This window comes from Phragmites australis, chromosome 22, assembly GCF_958298935.1.
Source record: "Phragmites australis chromosome 22, lpPhrAust1.1, whole genome shotgun sequence".
Lineage (NCBI taxonomy): Eukaryota > Viridiplantae > Streptophyta > Magnoliopsida > Poales > Poaceae > Phragmites > Phragmites australis.
Window position 1 is genome coordinate 2,053,824 of NC_084942.1, and position 24,395 is coordinate 2,078,218.

The 24,395-nt window shown below is 41.1% G+C and overlaps 1 protein-coding gene across 1 annotated transcript; it reads right to left on the reverse strand.

The window, feature by feature from the left end:
• Positions 1-735: 735 nt before the first annotated feature.
• LOC133904286 (uncharacterized) lies at positions 736-21,732 on the reverse strand. Its single transcript, XM_062345751.1, has 35 exons — positions 21,449-21,732; positions 20,791-20,958; positions 20,617-20,706; positions 20,354-20,490; positions 20,186-20,276; positions 19,965-20,047; positions 19,774-19,880; positions 19,503-19,655; positions 18,664-18,728; positions 18,399-18,486; positions 18,152-18,230; positions 17,962-18,070; positions 17,364-17,423; positions 16,263-16,381; positions 15,234-15,609; positions 14,970-15,154; positions 14,815-14,884; positions 12,674-12,824; positions 12,412-12,581; positions 11,986-12,327; positions 11,246-11,413; positions 10,886-11,179; positions 9,793-9,969; positions 9,386-9,649; positions 8,618-8,716; positions 8,325-8,509; positions 7,887-8,222; positions 7,597-7,750; positions 7,256-7,366; positions 6,966-7,133; positions 6,218-6,344; positions 5,500-5,658; positions 5,289-5,392; positions 5,140-5,199; positions 736-1,240 (listed from the first exon to the last, which is right to left on the reverse strand). The coding sequence occupies exons 1-35, from the start codon at positions 21,638-21,640 to the stop codon at positions 1,037-1,039; spliced, it is 5,445 nt and encodes a 1,814-aa protein (XP_062201735.1). The 5' UTR covers positions 21,641-21,732; the 3' UTR covers positions 736-1,036.
• Between the last annotated feature and the right edge of the window lie 2,663 nt (positions 21,733-24,395).

The window sequence follows — 24,395 nt, forward strand, 5'->3', positions numbered from 1 at the left end:
AACAAGACATCGAAGAACAACCAGAGAATAGTTTCTTCTACCTTCGCCACTCTCTCCCTCTTGGGCACCGATTCTTCCAGTGCTCCCTTACACATTCCAGTTCCCTTCATTCTACTAAGACCATCCTCAAGGGGTTTCCTTCGCGGTTCCCATTCTCCTCACAATGGAAAAGAGACCCTGAAGGGAACGACAGTAGGCCTCCAACATCTTCCCGTCGGGTGGTGGCGCGGGATGGGATAGGAGAGAGGTTCCCAGGGTCGCGGGACTCTCTCTCCTATCCCTTCGTGGATACGCCGAGCAAGGCAGGGCCTGGAGGTTATGATCGTGCGCTCGAGCGAAAGAGGCGGAAGCGAGGGGCGACGCATGGAGGAGGGCGAAAGGTTGGCGGCAACGACGACAGGGTCCCGGAGGATAGATCCACGTGTTTGTGTGAGGGAAGCGATGACGACCGGAGGCGACGCGGCGGCCACGACAAGAGGGGTGGCAGCTTGTCGTGTAGAGTAGGGGGGCTTGTCGTGTACATGCCCCATGGCCTAGGGATAGAGACCAACGTCGACCTCAACAAGCTCATGGAGGGTGGCCATTACATCTCCAAGCATCTGGGAAGGCCATTGGGCTCCAAGACTGCTGCTACAGCCTTCTGCGAAAGCTAACCGAGTCCATGAAGATCATTTTCAGGACCCCCCAAAAGAAGATGCATCAGCTGGTGCCATCACACGTATTTACGTAGGCAGGTCATATAAATGTCTACGGTCTCAATTTAGTTTTCATTCGTGAAAGTACACAGAACAAACTGATGTACACAAATTTGTATTCTGAATAATCAGCATCTTTCATGGAAGATATCGTGTCTGCAGAAGAGGGGCAGAAGCATGTGGCTTTTCTAGTCCTGCCCCGTGACAAAAGGGAGCGAGAACTTGCCGAATTTCGTACTACATTGCATATCAGAGTGAATGTACAATCATCACAAATTTCAGGAGGGTCATTTTGTTGGTAGCATTTCACGTATAGATTTACAGTTTCCAAGAGAGCTTCTTTAATCCATCGTCATGGTTACTCCAGGGAGATTTTTGAGAATGGTCAGGCATTGCTTCAAAAGTTCCTTGGCTTGTTCACTTTTTTCAGTCGCGCAGAGTTCAGCAAGTTCATCCTCGAACTTGGCCTCTGTTCTGTCTGTCAATGGAAAGTCTCTATACAATTTGCTCAACTCAAGAAGGCACTCCGAAGCAGCAGTATGAACCTGAGAAGAGACAACTCGTGAGAAGGCAGTAAGGTTTGCTCAACGCGAAAACCAGAAACCATTGGTTTATGAAATGACATCACACCTATTTTAATGTTTACATGGATGTAACCTGAGTTATGGACTATTCATCATTCTTGTATGTGAACACATGGTGTATTTGTGAAACAAAGACACTGGGAACGGGAGCCAGCTCATTGCTGGTCTTTCAAAACTACACTACCTTAGCCACCATGTTGATTTGCTACATACCAGGTGTATGTAATAACGTACCATGGAGATTAAAAAAAAGGGTGGAAAAGTCGCAATGTCAAGAAGCAATGCTGCTAGACCGTGCATTAAACACAGTCAAATGCAATGTCACAATGTTTGCATGCTTTCATTCTATTAAAACATACTGTTATGGGCCTTCTGCCCAGGAGCAGCTGCTGCAAGGCAGCAGCAACAACATGCCACGAGTGAAAGGCCTACAGCCTCACAGGTAGCCCAGGAACTCACCTAAGACACACGTACACTAACAGTGGTATTTTTGATGCTGCAAGACGGTAGAACAGCCACACCTGACTTCCATGTGGAGGCAGTGGTCAACTACATCCACCCAAGCGTGTTGGCTCCGTCCGCAGGTAGCGCCTCACCCAAGACACACGTACACTAACAGTGGAATTTTTGGTGCTGCAAGACGGTGGAACAGCCACACCTGACTTCCATGTGGAGGCAGTGGTCAACTACATCCACCCAGGCGTGTTGGCTCCGTCCGCAGGCAGCACCTCACCCAAGACCACTGCCTCCACATGGAAGTTAGGTGTGGCTATTCCACCGTCTTGCAGCACCGCCTCCCAGTCCCAGTCGGCGTCCTCGTCAAAAACGATGTCGCGGGAGATGTGGACGCGCCAGGACCGGGGCTCGAGCATGCAGTACGCCTTGGCACCATCCTCATAGCCGATGAAGACCATCGGGGTGCTGCGGTCGTTGAGCTTCCGCAGGCCTGGTCGTGTATCCTTTACATAACCAAGACACCCGAATGTACGCAAGTAGCTTACCGCCGGCTTGCGCCCATGCCATGCCTCAAATGGCGTCTCGCCGTCAAGACTCTTCGTCGGCGCCCGGTTGAGGAGGTAGACAGCCGTGGTCACAGCTCCCCCAAAAATTCAGCGAGCATCTTCCACTGTTTCAGAAGGGCGCGTGTGGTGGCGAGGATGGTCTGCTTCCTCCTCTCCACGCCGTTTTGCTGCGGCGTGTACGGCGTAGAGAAGTGCCGCTGCACGCCGTGGTCCTCGCAGTGGCGCGCGAATTCAACGGAGGTGAACTCGCCGCCATTGTCCGTGCGTAGAACGCGGAGCTTGTGCCCGCTCTCCACCTTCGCAGCAGCCTGGAACTTCATGATGGCCGTTGCAACATCACTTTTTGCTGTGAGAAGCGCCAGCCACATGTAGCGGCTGGCGTCATCTACCAACAGCAAAAAATAGCGGCGCCCGCCTGGCGTCGCCGACGTGATGGGGCCGCAGAGGTAGCCGTGGACGAGGTCTAGGACGCCCTCTGCGCGGTACTTCGCCTTGGCTGGGAACAGGGCTCAGCGATGCTTCATCATGACGCATGTGTCGCAGAGCTGCTCCACGTGTTCTAGCCGTGGAAGGCCACGCACCATGTCCTGGCGGCCAAGCTGGTGCAACGCGTCGAAGAATTGAAAGGCCTACAACCTCACAGGTAGCCCAGGAACTCACCCAAGACACGTACACTAACACTAGTATTTTTGGTGCTGCAAATGGCTTGATCACTTCTCCTGCCTCGTTCTTCTTGAGCTTGAAGACCCACTTCAGCCTAATAGATCGATGCCCATGAGGAAGCTTCACCAGTGACCATGTCCCGTTCTGCTCGATGGAGTCTATCTCCTCGCGCATGGCCGCCTGTCATGCTGGATCGTGCTCTGCTTCAGCGAAGGAGCGTGGCTCTCCATCCTCGCTGACCAGCAGCAGCCCCTCGCCATCGACGATGCGATTGGCAAGGCCTGGTGCCTCTCCCCCTCCAAGCACGTCGTCGATGCGACGATAACGGAGAGGGGAGGAGTCGTGGTACGCATCCAGCCTGTCGGAGTCGTTTGGCGAAGGAGAGACGAACTCCAGGAGCGAGGCCGCCACGGGAGAAGCCCCTGTGGGCGTGGACGACACGCCAGCGGGCGAGGCTGGCGCTGGATCCGACCCCGCGGATGTGGGGGCTGCCTCTACGGGGAAGACGGGCATGGGCGACGAGATCGCCCCTGTGGGCACCGGCGCAGCATCTCTAGGATGCGCTTGGCGTAATGCGCCTGGCATAGCGTGATCCCGCTGCTACTCTGCTCACACCCCCATGGAGGAGCGGCTCAAGCTGAGCCGTGACAGCACGGCGCCGGAGGTGGACATCACTCAGTACCGGAGGATCATTGGAAGCCTCCGCTATCTTGTCCACACGTGGCCAGACCTCGCTTTCAGCGTGGGGTACGTGAGTCGCTTCATGGAGCGGCCAACGAAGGAACACACGGCGGCAGTGAAGAGGATTCTGCGCTATGTGGCTGGGACTTTAAGTCTCGGTTGCCACTACGGGAGGACAACGGAGGCACGGCTTGTCAGGTACACCGACAGTGACCTTGCCGGCGATGTTGACACAAGGAGGAGTACATCCGGCGGTTTGTTCTTCTACGGCAGCAGCTTGGTGAGTTGGCACGCTCTCAAGCAAAAGGTGGTGACACTCGTCCTGTGAGGCAGAGTATGTTGCTGCCACTACTGCAGCCACACAGGCGGTGTGGTTGGCTCGGCTGCTTGGCAACTTCAAGGGGAGGGACGCCGACACCGTCGAGCTGAAGATTGACAACAAGTCAGCCTTAGCGCTGATACAAAACCCTGTCTTCCATGAACGTAGCGAACACATCGATATGCGCTACCACTTCATCAGGGAGTGCCGGGAAGATGGGAGGATTAGTGCTGATTTCGTCGGCACTAAGGACCAGCTCGCTGACATTCAAACGAAGGCACTTGAGAGGCACCAGGCCTTGCCAATCGCATCATCGATGGCGAGGGGCTGCTGCTGGTCAGCGAGGATGAAGAGCCACGCTCCTTCGCTGAAGCAGAGCACGATCCAGCATGGCAGGCGGCCATGCGCGAGGAGATGGACTCCATCGAGCAAAACGGAACATGGTCACTGGTGGAGCTTCCTCATGGGCATCGATCTATTGAGCCGAAGTGGGTCTTCAAGCTCAAGAAGAACGAGGCAGGAGAAGTGATCAAGCCATTTGCAACACCAAAAATATTACTGCCAGTGTACGTGTGTCTTGGGTGAGTTCCTGGACTACCTGTGAGGATATAGGCCTTTCAGTAGTGTGTGATGGCCTGTGCTATGCGAAGCAGTACTCTCTACGTGAGGCAAGGAATCAAGAGGGATCGGATAGGTTTAGTTAGTTTGAGTTGTTTACTTACAGATAAAGCAATAGGTTAGATAGATTGAGTTTATTAGGCACGTTAGCATTATCTCTACTTATCACTTTAGATGACGCCTATTATATAAAGGCTGCCCATTGTGCTAGGGAGGGAAGCAAGAAAGAAATAAACAAAGTCCCCATTCCGCCGGCTGTTCAGAACCTCCAGGTTCGCCTGGAGGGCGAATTCGCCTCCACCCCGTCCTCAGACCTAATACAACTCTCTTGGCTGGAATGAGTCCTGCCGAGTTGAGAGACTGAGCATGCTGCCGCCAAGTTATCTAAATTATATCACATTCAGGTAGTAAACATAATATATTTAAAAGCCAACGCCAATTATAATTCATTAGCGGGAAGATGACGAATTTTTCCAGGTGAAAGTGCTATGAGACGGTAACAAAAAAAGGCAAATATATCACAACATCAGCTATTATGGGCTAGATAAGAAAATTACCTGAACAATCTTAACTAAGCGTATGGAGTCTACTACTTTTGGTGACACCAAATGAAATAGCTGAAAACATTGAATAAAAAGGTTTGTCAGAAGCAAAGAACAACAACGGCAAATGCTGAATATACAGTCAAATAAACTATAGTATATACCTCCTGAACGAAGTAAGGTGTGTCTTGAGGCCATGTGTTACTATCATCAGAACTTTGAAACTTGTGGCACAACTCTTTGATACACAAGAAGGACGACAACTTAACTGACCATGAAAAAAGATATAAGCATTAATACGAAAATTTGAAACATCAAATATTAGTATTAAAAAATATTGTTAACATATTACAGATCCCACATATAAAATCATACCCTGCCAACTCTCCTCAGGTGAGAGAGAATTTAATATTACTTCTAAAATATTTTTCTTTTGGTTGATAATATCCTGTCGAAAAGCAATACTGATGCAAGACGTGACACAATTGAGCACTTTATCAAGAGAAACAGAGGCACCTTCACTTTCATCTTGTTCTGCAGAAAAGAATCCATACATAAAAGTTAAAAGAGTGAAGTATTCAAAGAAATAAATGAGATTCTCGCTTGCATGTCTACTGTACATTTAGACTACAATTGTCTATCCAAGGAAGTATTACAGTTCTACGTGTTTAAAACTTACCACATTCATTAGAACATGCTACAGAAACAATGACATTGATAACTATATATGTTAGAACATAAGTTGAGGTTCACATTCTCATTCAGAAAGACAATTCAATCAGTGATACTAGGTAAATTTTACCAATTAGAATGACCATATTTCATAATCTATATTAGAATTCAGATCTTAGTTTTCTCTTTCTAAATAAAGCTTGCTACAAGAAGGGTATTAATGTATTGTTCTGGAAGTGCCTCATCAAGCTATTCTTGAAAAGGTCCTTCAAACACAAATTGTGTCATGCTAGAAAATAACCGTAAATGTGATATAGTGTTGGATAGAAGGTATGTTCTTGACTCTTGTACTCAACTACAGAAGTTTAGTTAAGCATAGTCACTAGTTGAATGCATTAAGGGGCTCAAAATAACGACTGACCAGCACCAGCAGATGAGGTAATTGAAGATGAACCCTTTGCCTTACGAATGACAGATTGGTTAGAAACCTCGTACAACATAAGAAAAACACTATTGAAAAATCCCGGATCTCTGAACACTGTAATCACCTGAAAAGTGATGAAAAAAGAAGCAAAAACCTAAGTACATGGTACCAATTCTAAAAGCTATATGAATTGTCGAATGGCCATCTCATTGCAAAACCTGTGCTCGTAAAATGGCAAAATAAGAGGACGTCAGCCTTCTGGGGTTCACTAGTTCATGTATATATCTACGGTCTTAAAATCTTAAAAAAAGAAAATTATAGCATGCTTCATCAGAGGAATATAGTATGTCTCCCCAGGATTCTTAGAGAGAAGAGTTCTTCACAATTATTTTCAGAAAACATTTTCCAAGACTCCTATTCAGTAGATATGCTTGAAACAATTCCAACATGATTGAGTTATGTCCTTCAAGTTTACATTATAAACATTTAGCATGAAGTTAAAAAGGACAGTTATCTATTTGTGTAACAGTTGAGAATCATTTTGACAAAGAAAATGTTGGCTCACTCAAAAAAAGAAATGAAATAAAAAAAGGTTAGTCAACAAACAATAACATTATCTGCTAGTGGGCACGGTTGGCTCACTCAAAAAAAGAAATGAAATAAAAAAAGGTTAGTCAACAAACAATAACATTATCTGCTAGTGGGCACGGATCCAATATTCAGATGAGGATAGAAGAAAAATTACTTTGTGTAAACACAAGAAAGCTGCTTCACGGTACACTTTTGATTTCCTACTGCATGCAGCACAAACAGCATTTTGTATAACACTTGGCAAGCTGGAGTCTTCTGCAGTTATAGCAGCATGACAGCAAGAACACAGAGAAGCTAGTGCATCCAGAATAGCTTCTTTTCCCTGTTGAAAAATGTAAGGAGACAAAATGAATTATGTACCAAGACATGGATAAAGATCCAAGATAATGTTTAAGCAGTCATCCAATTTTCATTCCATGACAAATGAAGGGTAGTATCAATTACCTCCCAAAATCGACCTGGTAGTTCTTTCAAAAGTGATTTGAGAATATTATGGTGGTGTGTCGAAATGGATTCTCCAAGAACATCACATAGATTTTTTATAGCCTTGGCTGACTGCAAGTAGAGAGCCATACAATAAGTATATCACAAACTACAGGACTTTTAACTGTTGAGGGTATAATAGTCAAGGGTATTATGGTAATCTCCTAGTCCTAGTGTTTCCCTCTGTACTCTATATATTGTCCCTATGGAAATACCATTGAATACAAGTTGCTATTCCTAACATTAACTGCTACCAATCTGATATGCATATGGACAGGAAAATTATGAATCAGAGGCCATACCTTTCTTTTGCCAGCCCATGATGACGATGACATGCAATCACACAGAAGAGATACAATTTCTGGTAAATACAGTGTTAGGGTAACTCTTTCACTACTGGGAATATCCTCCCAGAGTTCTTCATATAACGCACTGGTGTCTTTGTCATCTTCAAATCTGAAATGGATGTTTTGTTTATACACATGGAAAAGCTTCCATTTCAACAATACTGAACTTCAAAGCATCATGAACATCTGAAACATTAATGTCAGAACTCATGAAAATGCAATGTTTAAGTGTGTCCTTCACATACCTTGAAGCAAAAATTACAGGGATAACTGCTGCATTGTATCCACTAAGAACATCTGCCGCATTGCTTAAGTAGGCTTTTATTAGGATTGCACCAGATAGCTGATCATTTTTCCCACCTAAATGCAAAGAGGTGGTATCTTCAATAAGCTTCTGAGCCTGGGAGGGACTGGCATACTTCAAAACTGTAGCGCAAGAAGACGCAAAGGCCCTTTTTGCTGCAGAACTCCTTTCATCCAGAACAGCACTATACAGTAACTTCAGTAGCATTGCTGTGTATGGTTTCATGTCAATCATGACCTTCTGTACCAACAAGGTGATGAAGCTAGCAACACCGAACCTGAAATCAGACAGAAAATGAATGATGGCATATGATTGAAGTATGAGAAATGCAACATTTGATGTTATTATGAATAAGATTTATAGTACAAGCAATGCTAACCTTGTATTAAGACCAACAGCTGATCTAACCATTTGAGCCAGGCGAGGAACCAATAGATCAAGTGAATTCTTGTCAACAACTTTGATACAGATATCAAGAGTTTCCCACATTGGAGAATCTTTAGCCACAGCTATACGCAGGCTTTCAAGCTTTTCAGTTTTGATGCCAACATTCCCTGCATGCATCTTTGATCCAAATACAGGAGTGAGTGAAGTATTGTATCTGTGAGATGTTCCTGAAACATCATCATCGTCAATCCTTATATATATAAAAAAGAAACAAATTTAGCATACCTCAACATAATTCAACCTTTGATCCTCAAGACTTGACAAACATTCAAGCATACAACTAACAAGTTCTGGTAAATGTGGCCGGAGGGCAGGACCAGCACCCTATAAACATTAGGAAGTCATAAGCTCATGATGTCCTCTGTAGTTGGTTCATTTGATAATAGTAGCTACATAAAGTATAACTACTAAAAGCCGGTTGTAGTCCATGCATAGGCAAAGCAGTAATTTCACTTCATCTCTAGTAATAAGAGCCCTTTGTTGCTCTTTCCTTTTGTTTTGTTTTCTTTCGTAATGTTATGTTCCTTGATAAATTTCCATAGGGCTTTATGTTCTTCTCCTTTCCAAAAGAAGTTCAAATACTTTTGAGGCATTTTACCAACCACACAAAACTATAATCCTATTCAGATTTCGAAATAATGTTGGTTGAACAAAGATAGTATTGTGTTAGGCTATTTGCATCCAAACAAATAAGAAACTGGAGCAATTACAATTTATTAAGTTTTAGTGGAAAAACATATGAAGTTGCTTTAGAAAGTTGAAGGGAGTTTCTATTCAGCACCAACTTAAGAAGAAACTCAATGTTTCATTAGGGCATGAATACAGCTAAAGTACTATGGTCTTTTGTTCACTCGACATGTTAAAGATAAAGCACAGCTGACGAGAAAACTACCATCAAATTTAGTTAAATACTGCATCAGTGCATCTTTTTCACAATATAACTCATTATCATAGGCATACAGCTAAACTTGTTAAGTTTTATCATCAATATACCTTCGCAAGCTTCATGACCAAACTAATAGAAGCTTTTTGAACACTTGTAACTTTACTGAGTATGCCTTCAGAAAGCAAGTATGGCAGTACAATGTTCATTGTTTCATTTGCATCAGAAGTAGAAGTTAGTGACACATCACAGAGCCTAATTGTCAATGAGCTTGTACTTCGGCACAAACTGTCACCAGCATTCCGCACAGTTTCCTTTATGTCATCCATTGCACGGAAGGTGGTTGTCCATATATTTCTCAAATGCTTGGAAACCTTAAGAGCAAAGGAAAAGGTGAGTTTAAATTGGAAAAGAAATCCAAAGCTATATCCATACAACCACTTTAATATAGCTTGTGTCAAATGAAGTAGTAAACTAATTAAAAACTCCATAATACCATGAATAATTCATCATTTACCTGACTATATCTACGACCTTGGATGATGTCTGCAAGTGCAAGACAGGACGCTTCACGTGAGCGCCAAAGCCTTGATCCAGATTGAACCAACAAATCCTCTACTATGACATCGTAATGTTCATCTATTGCCTTCTTCGGATCAGCGACAATTAATTTCCAGATGTGTGCCATTGAATCCTAGAAACGAAACTGAAATTATCAGCTCAGAGGAAAGAACTTATAAGCTTATTAAGAAATATGGTACGTCATAATCAGACAATCTATGATTGCAGTTATCAATGACAATCGGAGAACAATGTGGTAACTTATTAGATTCTACAAATAGTTTTATTTAAACAAAAAGAAAGTTAATGTTAAATGCTGCTGAGACGGATCATGGAAGCATAAAAGTATAGCTGATGTGTATAACATCGACTCACTCAATTTATGTTTGGTCTACTTCTCCGAATCCAAGTTCCAAAGCCATGTTTACTTAATTCCAAGCACTGGTTGCATACTTGCATGATGTTCATTGTATAAAAACCTTGCTACTCAGAGGAAAGGATGTTTAAAATGACAACTTCTGGAGCTGGGATTATGCAAGGGAGTGAATTGACTACTAGAAAATTATCATTTTAGTGGAAAGCTAATCTTAATGAGTTACATTGTGAAACATATGCAATACTTCAACTAAATTTAATGGAAGTTCTCTCGACAACTGGAAAAACCTGAGCTAATCTTATCAGCAATCTGATTACAAGATAGAGAAGTATATACAGTACAACATAACTAACACAATGCCAAAACTTATCAAAGTGTCTTACTCGATAAACTAATATGCAAACATAGATAACTTAGTTGTACTAAAATGAGGAAATCAATGTCAATATAGATTGAAGTGCTAACTGTTGAGCTGTTTGATACATCATACTTGCTTAGTAGCTCAGTTTCTTATATGAAAAGAAGAGCACATCATACTTACTTGATTACTGGGGTGAATGTAGCTATGTACTACATTAGTACATTATTCAACCGAGCAGTTTAATTTCCGTCCAACAGAAATGTTAAAAAAGAAAGATTCCAGACATGGTAATGGGAGTTTACACTTCAATACCTGAATGTTCTTATCAGGATCATATTGGTAACGGACAAGCCTAGGAATTAAGGTGTTCAAATGAGGTTGAAGTGCCTCGCCAGCTTGTTTGGCTATCTTGGAAAATCCAAAAGCAGCACCCCTCTTGGAATTGAGAGCAGCTTGATAATTAGCTAGATCCATGAACTTGTATATCAAGTCAGGTTGCCCCATCTCATTGGCAAGACTGCACAGTTCCTTGTATGTGCTAAGTTTTCCTCCAGTAGGATTATTGCCAATTGTGCCTTCTTGAAAGACCTCGGAATCCTCCATCAACTAATGCAAGTACATTAAAACATAATCACCATGGGATCAAATAGAAATTGAGAAAAGATTATGCACCTTGATGGCTTTTTTCTTTCTTGCAGCGCCAGTGAGTGTGTTAACAAGAGCATGAACCAGCTGCTCTTTCATAGATGCATCACCAAGCTCATACACGATACTCATGCCTTGGGATGCCAAATCTTGTGTAAGCTCATTTGGATCACCAAGAAGATGTGAAAGGGCTTCCTGTCAAAGAAATGAAATTTAAACTTGTCAACAAGATGGAAGACACTCTGATGGGAACAATAAATGACTACTTGAACAAAGAAAAGGATTAAAGATAAGAGTGATTGTTATTAAAGGTGACTATCACCCCCAAGCAAGAAATGTGCTAGCTGAAGAAAACAGATACATTTGACTAGTATATGAATAAACAGTTCAACTCGCATCAATCAAAAGGTGAAATACCCTATGGTTAAAAAAATGGATATATATTTTTGGCTCTGCAGTCATGGATTTTTTTAGGGGATCCACAGTCATAGATTGGAAGGAAAACCCTATTAACTATTAAGGACTTCTAAATCACATCAAAAGCTAGTACATATTTTAAATGGCAGGTACATGTTTAATGTGCTACTTAAGTGGGCTTCCATGCCACAGACACTTTACAGTACTGGCACTATAATATCATACTAAGGAATCACAACATAACCATCTACAGATTCTAATCCACTATGGCACAGTTTAGCGGGAAGATAAAAAAAAATGCATCAGGAGCTCTATAATAATCTAAGGTATCTTATTTTTGGTTGACAAACCTGAATTTGGGGAAGTAGTTCTATGATCTTTGGATGTTGACCGCAGTACATTATCAGTGAGACCAACCAGACAGTACCCGCACAGCGCTCTTCTTTTCTACTGCTATAAATTAGTGTATCGAACAACTTTTTAATAATTTCTTCTCGAGCCATTGCGTGTGCTTCTTCACAACCACTTCTTTTATAGGAGTTACTCGAGACAAGAGGTGCATCACCAGTAAGGTAGTTTGTGGCCTGGGAAAGGGAAACAAAGTTCGTCTCCAGTATCACATCTGCAGTCACAGGAACTTCTCCCCATATGAAAGATAGAGCCTCCCCAGCAGCAAAAAGCACATCTTCTACCTAAACAAGCATAATTTAATAATATCATTTCATCAAGAGAATAGTAATATATTTAACTACAAAGTTTGGATTTTGCTATGGTACCTTGGAACGTGAAAGACCAAAAATCAAGTCCAATGCATTATTCAGGTGAGGAAAGGACATATCATTCCAAGATATATGCCCAAGTGATACCAAAATCTTCTGTAGAGCTTTAGTATCATTTTCAGAAAGCAGCTTAGTCAGCCTCTCATGCAGAACGGTTAATAGTGAAGCTGCAGACAAAAAAAAAAACCAAAATAAATAGCAATATAGGTGGGGAATAGCACAACTCAAATGTAGTAGAGGTTTGAACAAGAAGTTTAACCTGTAGCAGAGTTTAGATTAATTGAAGGCAATGCACAACGCAGACCAATATGACCAAGAGATTCCATTGCAACAGATGCTAATGTCGAACCTTCAGAGTCAACAACTTTTACAAGAATATCAACTACATTTTTGAACATTTCTTCAGGTATCTGCACATGCATTCATCAAGTACAACAAATTAAAAATGTCAACGAAAAACATGGCAGCCAAATTGGTTCCATTAAATAAATGTTTTACAATGAAAGTTTTCTAAGCCATATGATGGCGGCCAAATTAAGTGCATCACGGGCACTCAAACTTGTGAAGTGGGCATAAGTAGCTCCACAAACTTAGAAACTGGAAAACTATGTCCATAAACTCGTATAAGTGATTCGGACAGGTCCAGTTGTAGTTTTAGCTAGTTAACATGTCATTCACTTGGGACTAGGTAATTATAGGGCACTCGTGTGGCTATTTCTTCTACACTTGTCCAGCTACTGTTGCTGCTTTCGACACAGCTGGGCCACCATTCACTTTTTCTTGCACGCTGGTTGATGAAGCAGTAATGGTATGATGAAGTGGTGGGTGTCCCCAGATCTGAGAGAAGAGGGCCAGTACAGCACAATCGCAAGCCTTGTTGCTAGCACGGCAGGATCTCAGAGAAAAACAAAAAAAAAAGATGAGAAAAATGGGAAGAGTAATGACGGGTGGGGAAAAGGAGGGCCCACGCATGCATAACACCCTGCTTACGCTTTCATCCTCGCTTCATGTAAAAAGGTTAACCCGGAGGTGCTATGTTGGAACGCTATCATGGACATGGCTCTATTGGTGTTTGGGCTGCAAGGCTTGATCTCCAACTGGGCCTGGTGGGTTAGTTCTAGGCCCATGCTAGTATGCGACCCAGATGACCAAAGAGAGCAGCAGTAGCATCGGAAGGGGGATTGAACAGAAAAGAATGAACCTGTCCTCTTCTTCCCCAGCTTTTCGCTCCCCTGTTCCTCTTCTCCCTTCCCCTGGCTCTAGTGCTTACTCTCAGACCTTCTAGACTCTCGCTATCCTCTGAAACCTCTAATGCTTTTCTCTCCCCCGAACAGAAAAGAATGAACCAGCCCTCTTCTTCCCCAGCTTTTCTCTCCCATGTTCTTCCTCTCCCTTCCCCTGGCTCTAGTGCTTACTCTCGGACCTTCTAGACTCTCGCTATCCTCTGAAACCTCTAATTCTTCTCCAAATATTCTAGTATTATGTTCCTGTATTGAGTACTCGGCATTGGTGAAGCCATTTGTATCCAGTGTTACACTTGCTGAGTGATTTGGAGATTGGGGTTTGTTACAAACGCTTGGGATTATATGGTGGCACTGGCACCAACCTAACTCAACTCTCCACGTAAGATTGATTTGACCTCTAATGGGCTGGGATGTCACACAATCCCATGCAGATAACATGTCAACGAGCCCAAAAAACACTTTTGGACCTATTTGAACCACCTGTACAAGTTTGTGGATATGGATGTCTAGTTTTCAAGTTCCTAGACCTAATTGCTGTTGAAGTATATTGAACTGCATGCAACAACCAGTTCCTTTCTTTTTAATATATTTTTCTCGCAGTAGAGGTCTCCTCTGCTGTTAACCCCCTAAAAAAAACCAACCAGTTCACCCCAAAAGCCTACCTGGGGAAAGGTAGGCAATTCACTTATATTTCAACACTCCCCCTCACGATAAACAAACATTATGTCCCATGTTATCCAATTCTCTCTCCTACTATCAATACCGGAGAAGGAAAATGTCTATTTTACCCACAGTAGGGGCTTCCCCTACTGTTTTCCCCTAAAAAAAAGTCTATTTTACTCCCTCAAACTGTTTCATCTCTCCATTTAATCTCCTGACTTTTTTTGTCTCCTTCAACCCCCCAAACTAAAACAAAGTCACCTTACTCCCTAATTAAATTTGTCTATTTTGTTTGTCCATATACAAGGCATGTTTTAAGTTCAAATTTGTGGGATGAGAGACGACATCAGATCCTATGCTACAAAAATTGTTTTCAAGGCAAAGTAACTTAGGAAAATGTGCTAAAACTTCATATAAAGCAATTGATTCAGCAAAGAAATGAAATCAGTACAAGCTAGAAGCTACAACAATTAGGAGGAAAGCAACATGAGCGTACATAAGATTGCTTCAGACAGCCAGCTGTTAGATACCCAATGGCACACAACACTCCATGGTAATTTTCAAATCTGGCACAACATCAAATATTCACATGAATCAGAAGTTGTATAGCAATACAAGGAAATGTCACTGTTGAAATTTTCATTTGCATACCTTGATGGACGGTTTTGATCAAGTGTTGAAGTGAGCTCAGACAGAAGATTTAGTGCAGCAGAGCTTGAAAGGGCTGCAGAAGCAATACCAAGCAGACGCGAGGCAGCTTCACGAGCATCAGAATCAACATGACCCAGTAAAGTTCTTAGCCAATGTATGCGGCCTGCATACCGCAATGACACCAACTGCAAGTTATTAAAGGACAAAGTTAAAACATCTGAGAAAACCATAAAATTCTTTTAATATATGACATAGAACAGAAACCTTTGGTTCACGAGAGGAAAGATCAACCAATGACTTCAAGGCCAACGCGTGCAGTTCACTAGACCCTTCATATGACATGGCATGTTCTAGAATTACACACATTTTTGCTACTGGAGAGTGAGACAGGTCTTCTTGCACAAGATCTGGGCTATCACTAGCCTCAAAACACTTCATCAGAAACTTGATCATTGCAAGAAATGTTTTTGAAGGGAAAAGCAATTTTACAATTCTCAGCTCATCAGATTGCAACAGCTGAGGTCGCTGACGGCAGATATAATCTATCATCTCCGCAACATCAGGATAGTTGAAATCAATAGATCCTGCAGATGATTGTTTCTCATCATTTAACAGATTTAGACCAGCTAGAGCCATTTCCCTGGGACAACAGAACCACATATGAGCAAAATACATAACTGGCTAAACATGAACAAGTGAAGAAAGGCATGCCCTGAATAAATGCTCTAATGTCTCAGCGTCATAACTGAAAAATTCTGTTAGCATACATGTGTAGAACCAAATGCCAAAGCAAGATCACCAACTATTTTCAAATCATTTGACAAGGTCAGAACTGAAGGAAATCACTACTTCCTTCCATTTAGAGGACATGGCAAACTCTTGTACGATAATCTACAACATCACCTCATAAAAATGACAATAAATTCCTTGAATTTGATTTGCGTATTCCAAGAAAATCTTTGATATTAAATGATAATTGCATGCATACTGCTATATAAGGATAAAAGGTTGAGCATACAAGCAACAGGATGACTTTTACAGATAAAATGAACCTGAAAAAATGTCTAATGACATAGAATGCATAGCATAGATAAATGTCAGAACAAATACTAAAAGCATCAACCAAGTTACGCCATTTGATGCTTTGATGCTTGGAAACCTTTTTTTTTACGATGTGGGGTGGAGTATAAAAGTATAAGGAGCAGCCCCACTAGTATAACAGTACATAAATACAACCACAACATCAAAGCATTAGGCCAAAATAATTTCTATTTAGTATCTTTCGTAACCAACCTTATGTCCAGTTTTACATCTGAAGCCCCAATCATGCAAATGTACCGGCTTGGGCAGTGCTGCATATCATATAATGTTGTTGACCATCTTATAGCAGAAAACCGAACCTCGCTTTGCTCCTTTAAGAAAATTTATGACAAAAAAGTAAGATCAGATGATTATGTAAAATCCAAACTAAGAGCATCAACATTCCTTGGATAAGGTCATTCGAGATAACAAGATATTACCATTCAGAAATAATTAGTCTACATATAACAAAAATGGGTGATACTGGAAGCCTCCAGAGGGGTTTTGACTATCACAGAAACCAGGAGAACAAAAAATCACCCCACGAAAACCGCCTCAAATTCAGAGTATGGCCCAAAGGACTCATCAGTGACAAGTGGTCAAGGTTTCACATGCTAACAACACATCACTTGTTAAAAAATTTTAAGGTGGAAAAGAATTTGGATATTTTGGCTCTTCCAAAGATGAGATCTAAATTGGGAATTCAAGCCACAGTTGGAGGACAAAAATGTGACTTCTCCTTACAGAAGCGACCATGAGCATATCTCAAAGACAGATAAATATGGAATTAGTGGAATCAAGATTCCAGAAACTAAAATCTAAAATCTCTTCTAACATCAAAAGTTGATGTAGACTATTTTGATTTTTGAAGTAAATACTTGGTCAGAAATTTGTTGGAAACCAGCTGTTTGCATTTTATACCTCTTTTTTATAAATTATTTTAATAGTATTAGTTGCAGGAATAAATCTGAAGCCAAATAAAAAATCAGATTCAGAAAATCAGTATGATTTGGTGAAAGGTGCCTTTATATTTGTATGAACTTGTCAGTTTTTGGAAGCCTGGATAAAATTACTTGGTGCTTTTGCAATATTATTCACACTGTTATATTTTTTAATGACCTTTATAAATTATCATGTTTTTTCTATTACAAAACAGAATAGTGCGTGGGATTTCCCTTAGTTTCCTAAAGCAAGAACTCACATTTTGATCTTTCAACCCTCATACTAAAATTAAATATACTTGCAATCACAAACTGCTAATGCTATTACCAATAGTGATTTAAGAATCTATAATGAATAGAACGACAACATTACCGCTTCACAATTTTCCAGAAGAAGCGCCTCAAGAGCCTTCAGTACTACGATCGAAGCACCCTGATACCAAGGCCCAGAAAAAGACAATAAAAATAACAAATAATGCTCCAAATAAAGTTGGGGAATAAGATGCATAGGAATCATGGTAACGTCATGGTGAAGCAAATAAAATAACAAACAATGCAAAGAATGTTGAAAAATGAATACCCAGTACCCACTAGGTATTGGTTCGGTTCTGGATGGTGGTGAATTTGTGTTTTGTGTTGTTTCTTTAAAAGCGTGTGCATGCAAGTGTCCTGCTAAATGAGTACTAATTCCGTAATAATATATTTAAGCTTGCATGTTATATATTGGTTCAGTTCTGTATTGGTGCAGCTTGATTGTAGCATGTTTGGACCCCAAGGGATTACAATCTGTCGATGTACTTCATCAACAATAAGCTAGCATTTACGTATTGTATCAACCAGCAAATCCAAATATTTGACTATTGAAAATGATCAAATAATCGCAATTCACAATCATCTCTCCAAACATCTTTAGTAGGTCCTGACAGGCTGACAGCACACTTTGAAGAAGGCAACATGCCCTCCAGATTTACCTTATATGCTGTAGCAAGGGAAGTAGCCGCCTCCTGAATTGTCAAACGAATAGATTGATCCTCCAATCTCAAAGCAGTAAAGAGTCGTATAGCCATGTCAGTTTTATCACTGCAATGTTACGGAGGTAGCAAAATCATTCATTATGACATAATGAAACATGAGCGAATAAAGTGTAAGAAAAGATCATGCCTGAATAAATTAGGCATGCGAGAGGCAAGCAAGCCGATAGCCTGGTATGCAAATATTTTGATATCTCTACCAGTGGAATCTGGAGATGAGAAAATCAACAAACCGTTCAGTGTTTCTCAAGTTATTCAACATGGCAAACTTGGCCATCAAAAAGATGCCAACTCCCAAGTAATTTAAAGAAAAAAGAATTCAGAGATCAACCAATGTTCAGCTCTGAATAAGTAAAGCAGATAAGTAGTTGAAAGACCTGTTTCTGTAGTGGAAGAACCATCAAGGGAGCGCAATATTCCACTAAGGATTACTGGACCGATTAGCTTTAGCTGGTCGGTTACTGCCTAAATTTATAACGACATCATAATTCATATCAGTTCAAAACTAGGTAATAAGATTGAAACAAAGGGCAAAAGAACTACCATAGGTGGGATTGTGGGAAAACTAAAAGCTGGAACAAAATAAGTCACTAATGCTAGAAGTTAAGCTATATGTGGTTATAACAAGCAAAGTGTACATACATGTTTAAAAACCCAGACAGTGAACTCCATTCCTAACTGCTTTAGCCTTGAAGTAGTTCCACTTCCTACAGGCATCGAAACACAACAAAAGATAAGATGGGTTTACCAATAACATATAGCAACGATGAAATTAAGTTATTGCCTCGCAAAGACAGCAAAAGGATGGTTCTAACAATAAATTATGTTAGATGGGGAGACAGAGAACCATTAATAATAATGGGTTCGCAGAAATACTAGTCGAAATATCAGAGAAATGTGTGCTTAATCGCATTAAGAATAAAAACCAATTAGTAAGACATCGAAACCAATGCATTTGCTTTTAGAAATCATGATGAGCATGATTCTCGATTAGAGGTAAAACGTCTGAATCTAAACTTGAGCGTGATCCTTGAGTACAGTGGAATAGCATGTTGTGTAAGACAATGCAGTTTATTCCATATGACTAGGGTAGACAAGCAAAAAGAAAACACAGTACCAACATTAACAAAAGTCTGCCTACTCTGCAACACATATCTATGTTGAGCAAGACAAAATGCACTAGATGGAATTCAACTTGCATTCTTTTTCTCATCAATTAATGGAGTACTTTGTAAACTGGCACCGAAGAGAAAGATATATTCCAAAACAAAAAAAAATGAGCAGAATAAATTTCTGACCTACTTAGAGATGCGGCTCATTAATGATATAAATTTAAAGTAGGAAAAGATTACCATTGCTAATAGTAACAACAGAGCTTAGTAAAATGCAAAAATTGGACATCACAAGGGATGAGACCAATTAAACACAAATGAATCAAAGTGCAGAGGCCAAAGGGATAAAAAGATAGAATAGTAGAATACCATAGATGCAGCCAAAGATGCATTGAAGTGTGTATGGAAATGTGTTTGCTGCAGCAATTGATCGGCAGAAAACATTCATAAGCCGAACACGCAATGAAGTATGTGCTGGGGAAACTTTCAGCTCTGCAGCTATATTTTCTGCACCCACAGTACCTGTGGCACCAGAGAACATTATCATAGACTACACAAGCACCAAGAGAAGAACAATGTGACAATATTCTGATCAAAATGCGAACCGCACTGATCTGAATTATAGGAACAAAATGCATACCATTGAACAGTGTGAACAATTTCTTGATGAGGTTGGAATCTTCTAAATTTACTGTTGAAGCTTTGCGCTTTAATAACTCCTCCCCTTTCTTAGAAACTGACTCATGACTTCATTGAAACAGTGGTTAGCATTGTTGTCGAGCCACATAAAAAATTCCAGTATATTGTAGATCAAATTTTGAAATAGAATACCTATCTGAAGCAGCAGATAAATAAAGAGGGTAGAAAATCTCAGGCGCCAAGTTCATAGCTTCAATGACATTCAAGATTCCTAGCTGAAGAGATTGAAAGAGAAATTCAACCATAAGAAGGCAAGTGCCCTGAGCAGTACATTCAACAACTAAACTGTGTGAATACATGTGCAGACATGATTACGCATGTTCATCTGAAGACCAAAAGTATTTTTGTATTACCTTTCTTGATGTAAGCGTGTCACCTTTTAGTGGTAGTTTTCCAGTAACACGGTCTGATTGGGCAACCGAAAGTCCTGCTGGGCATCCAATACTGGAGAATGATAGCAGTCAAATGTCCGTAATTCAAAATATGTCCTATACTTTTACCTCTTAGCAAGGAAAACGTACCCCTGAGATGGTGCTTGATACAATAATGTGTGAAAACAGAAGTCAACAAATACTAGACCATCATTAGATTCACTTATTGCTCGATATTTTGAAGCAATAGTGTCATCCAACTTATATTTGTTACATTCACCAATAGCCTGACCAACAAAAAAAACATCCAAGTGTTATAAAATGTGGATACACCAGGGCAAAAGGCAGATACAAACAGCACTTTCCAAATTATTCTATAAAAATGAAATCATTCCAGTATGGGCATCACTGACCTTTGATACAAGTCTCAAGATGATCCCCTGATGCTGAGCTGGAGCATTTGATATATTAACTAAAAGATCAGGTGCAATGCTTCCCATCTCCTGTAACAAAATGTTAAGTTCATACCATTAACAGATTAACTTCACTGAAATGGTGCAGCAGATCAAGAGAAAATGAAATAATACCTCCGTTGGCAGGCGTTCGAACGCCATCTCAATATACACAACACAAAAGTTTCGAACAATTGTTGCGGAAGCAGATTCAGAATAAATCTTCCATAAATCCAGCATTGGCAGCGAAATCTCGGGCCTGTGCTTCACCCTTTTGTTAATGTGGCTGAGAATTTCCATAACCTAATCAAATCCAAAAAAAATCTTATATACAACAATCCAGAAAGCCAGCATAAGACATTTAAAAAAAAAGAGCTACCCCTCTATCAGAGACCAGACATGTGTAGCACTGAGTAACAGGGCAGGACTTGAACAGATGTAGGATACTACATAAGGACTAACAAACGAATAGGTGCTCCTCAAGTGCCAGAAATTCGAATGGGCAATGTAAAACACCACCATAGCTTTTCTAACCATGTAAGCAACTAAAAATATCAGAGAATATGTAATTGTTCGAATTACTAGTAGAAGCAGTTTTGCACTAGGAAAAGATAATAAGAGCAACTGCCGCAGGGAGAAAGCCCTCAGTTCCACCGCACCAGACTCGAATTTCATCACCACATCAGGCACATGTAACATGAACCAACTGAAGAGGAATAGTGAAACCCATGGATCATACTGAAATTGTAATCGGATCTGAGACGGAGGAGGTCGGGAGGAGCGGTATGCTTACGAGCTTGCGGACGGGCAGCGCGGGGGAGGCGAGCGAGGTGATGGCGTAGGGGAGGACGCGGGCGAGCAGCGGCGCGAGGCGGGCGTCGTCGGCGAGGGCCAGCCGCGTGAGCATCCGGTCCAGGGCCTCCTCCCTCTCCGCGTCCGTCTGCCCCGCGGTGGCGGCCGTGGCCGACGGCGATGGCTCCGCCATTTCCTCCCGGCGGATTGGGTGTTTGGACTCGCTGAGTCGCCGGTGTTTCCTTCTTCCGGCGCAAGAAGGTGAGGTGGCGGAGTCCTCCTCAACCTTTTTATTAGGTAATGGAAGTGATTTTATAATGAAAGTAAATTTTATAGTAAAAATAATTTTGTTTGTGAAATCGTTTTAGTATGTTAACGATGTAAGTAGTTTTTGAGAGAATATTGTGTTGAAATTGAAAAAAATCAATCAGGAATCGATGGAAACTAGATTTTTCGACTTTTACATCGCAATACAAAATGTAGGAGTGATTCCCTCTGATTTTAATACGCTACCAAATAGCTCTCCTATCGATTCTGACACAGAATTCACTCCCAATACGGTACCAAATAGCTCTAAAGACTACAGCAGCTCGGTTCACTTCAAATACCATACATGCAATCGGCCCGCCAAACCGGCCGAACCGCTGAACCGGGAAGTTTTGTCTGAGGAATCGTCCAAATAATATTCTAATTAATCACTAGGAGGATCATTATTCATAATCACAACCTCGATAATTAACCAGAATATCATCCGGTAGTCCCGGTACGTGTTTTGGATCCAAAATCGGAATACATGTCTTCCAATATTTAGCATCACAACATAGCTTTAAAAAAGAGCAAATAATTAATATTTATATTACAAGTCTTTAACATGCAACTATTTTCAACAATTTATAACAAAAGGTAACAACATCTATGCAGCGGAAATATAAACCTATACAACAAAAGAGAGTAGAGCCACATACCCTTATGCTCCACCCCAAAAGCACGACCTCCGAGAGTAGGATACACTACTCTTGCCCGCTACTCTGAACGATAGGCACAAAGTAGCCAAACACCGGCTCTTCCTCACTAGCAGTATCTGAAAACGCAGGCATAAGTACGAAGGTACTCGCAAGACTTAAACCATATAGAGCACATATACATATCTCGACTCCAAAGATTATGCATTGAGCCATTAGCTAGGAAAAGCCACATGTTTAAATTAAACATAAACGGTAAGCAATCTAGACATATATGTGTGAGCAACTAACTTAACCAACAATAATATAAATCTACCCTGCCATAACCAATTGAACATGCATAACTGGAACCATAAGAACATACATGTAACAAGGACCAACTCAACCATCTCCCACATATCCAACCATCAAGTATAAGCGAAAACTCTACGATCGATGTAGATGGACAGAAGCATGCTCATGACCGAGAGCGCGGTATTTCGAAATATTTTTACACCTTGCAGGAGATACTCCTGGACCCATACGATTTGAGGACCATACGGCTTGCATGGCCACACAGATCCATACAATGGGTACTCATATCAACATTTCCCAATAAACCCTGATTATTTTAAACATGCATCGCTCGGCGCGGCGGTACTAAAACTACTCCCGGAGCAAGCTAGTACCACTACAAACCCGCCCGCTCACACCGTCGATGTTCAGGCCCCAAATGACCATAGCTACAAAGGTATTCGGCTCGTCTTACCATTAGATCGGCATGTGGTGAGTAAGATAAGTGCTAAAGCCAACTACACCGACGATCGATGCTTAAACAACGCAAGCAGTCTACGGTGTCCGAAATCCTCTCCCGGCCTGCCCCCAGGACTTTCCTCCGGAGCAAATAACACCCCTAACACCGTCTACATCTCGTCTCATACTCACTACACATCCCACCATCATCAACCCATACCAACATTGTGATCATTATGAAAGTAAATAACGCCTAAGCTCACGAACGATTGCTAAGCATTTCGACTAAACTTGTAATCTAGACACCAACAACATACTCAAGGCGATAAGGAAAGGATGAACAACAATTCAAGGTAGAAGTAATGCATTCAACATATGCAAAGTTTCAACACTTGGTTTCAAAATCGAATCAATTAATCGAGTACTCCTACAAGTGATTTGATCTGGAAACTAGCAGTGGGTCCTGTATACATAATTACAACATATCAATGGTACGATATAAATGATTACATATTTTACACGGTTGTCCAATATCAGAAAAGCACATACCAGAATAGCAATGTTCGTATAAATGCTTATGATAATAACATGCACAGGAGCACATACTACGATTAGATAGAGGAGATCTGGAAACTGGATTACTTAGGATTTAAAGTACCCCTGCTTCGGTTGCGTTGAGTACACGGGACAAAGGACGTTATGAAAGACAAGTACGGATTGACTAGTGTCAATCTCAAACTTGTCGGATATAAGGACAAACATTGAGTACTCGTTAAACAAGTTGCTCATGTATTTTATGTGACTGATATGATAAATAAGAAACTTCATGTAGTTCTCACTGGGAAAAAACGGATCTTCGAAGTTGAAAACATGGTTGATAAGGACGAGTACAATCAATTTGATAAAATCCCCCCTTTGCTACTGCAATCATGCCACAAGTTGCACAAAACGAGAAGACTTCATACCTGCATTCCAACCATAATGAAGGGATCCATGTCAAAAAAAGTACGGAAACAACGAATACATGCCAAATGATGGATGAATCAATGTAACCTTAAATTTGTAATATTTATAACATTCAGTTAATTCTAAATTTCATGTGGATTGACACCTTAAGTTTGAATCTATGACACCTGATAGTACTTGATTAATATAATTTAGATTACTTGTGACGAATTTTTAAGATTTTTATGAATTTATTAATTTTTATGAATTTATATGAATGTTTAAGAATTTTTAAGAATGTAGTTATGA

Coding starts and splice junctions, on each gene's coding strand:
- LOC133904286 (XM_062345751.1), bottom strand. CDS start 21,640: ATGGCGGAGCCATCGCCGTCGGCCACGGCCGCCACCGCGGGGCAGACG. Junction 18,487..18,663: donor CTGTCTGGGTTTTTAAACAT/GTATGTACACTT, acceptor TTATAAATTTAG/GCAGTAACCGACCAGCTAAA. Junction 8,717..9,385: donor TGGTCATGAAGCTTGCGAAG/GTATATTGATGA, acceptor TAATGTTTATAG/GGTGCTGGTCCTGCCCTCCG.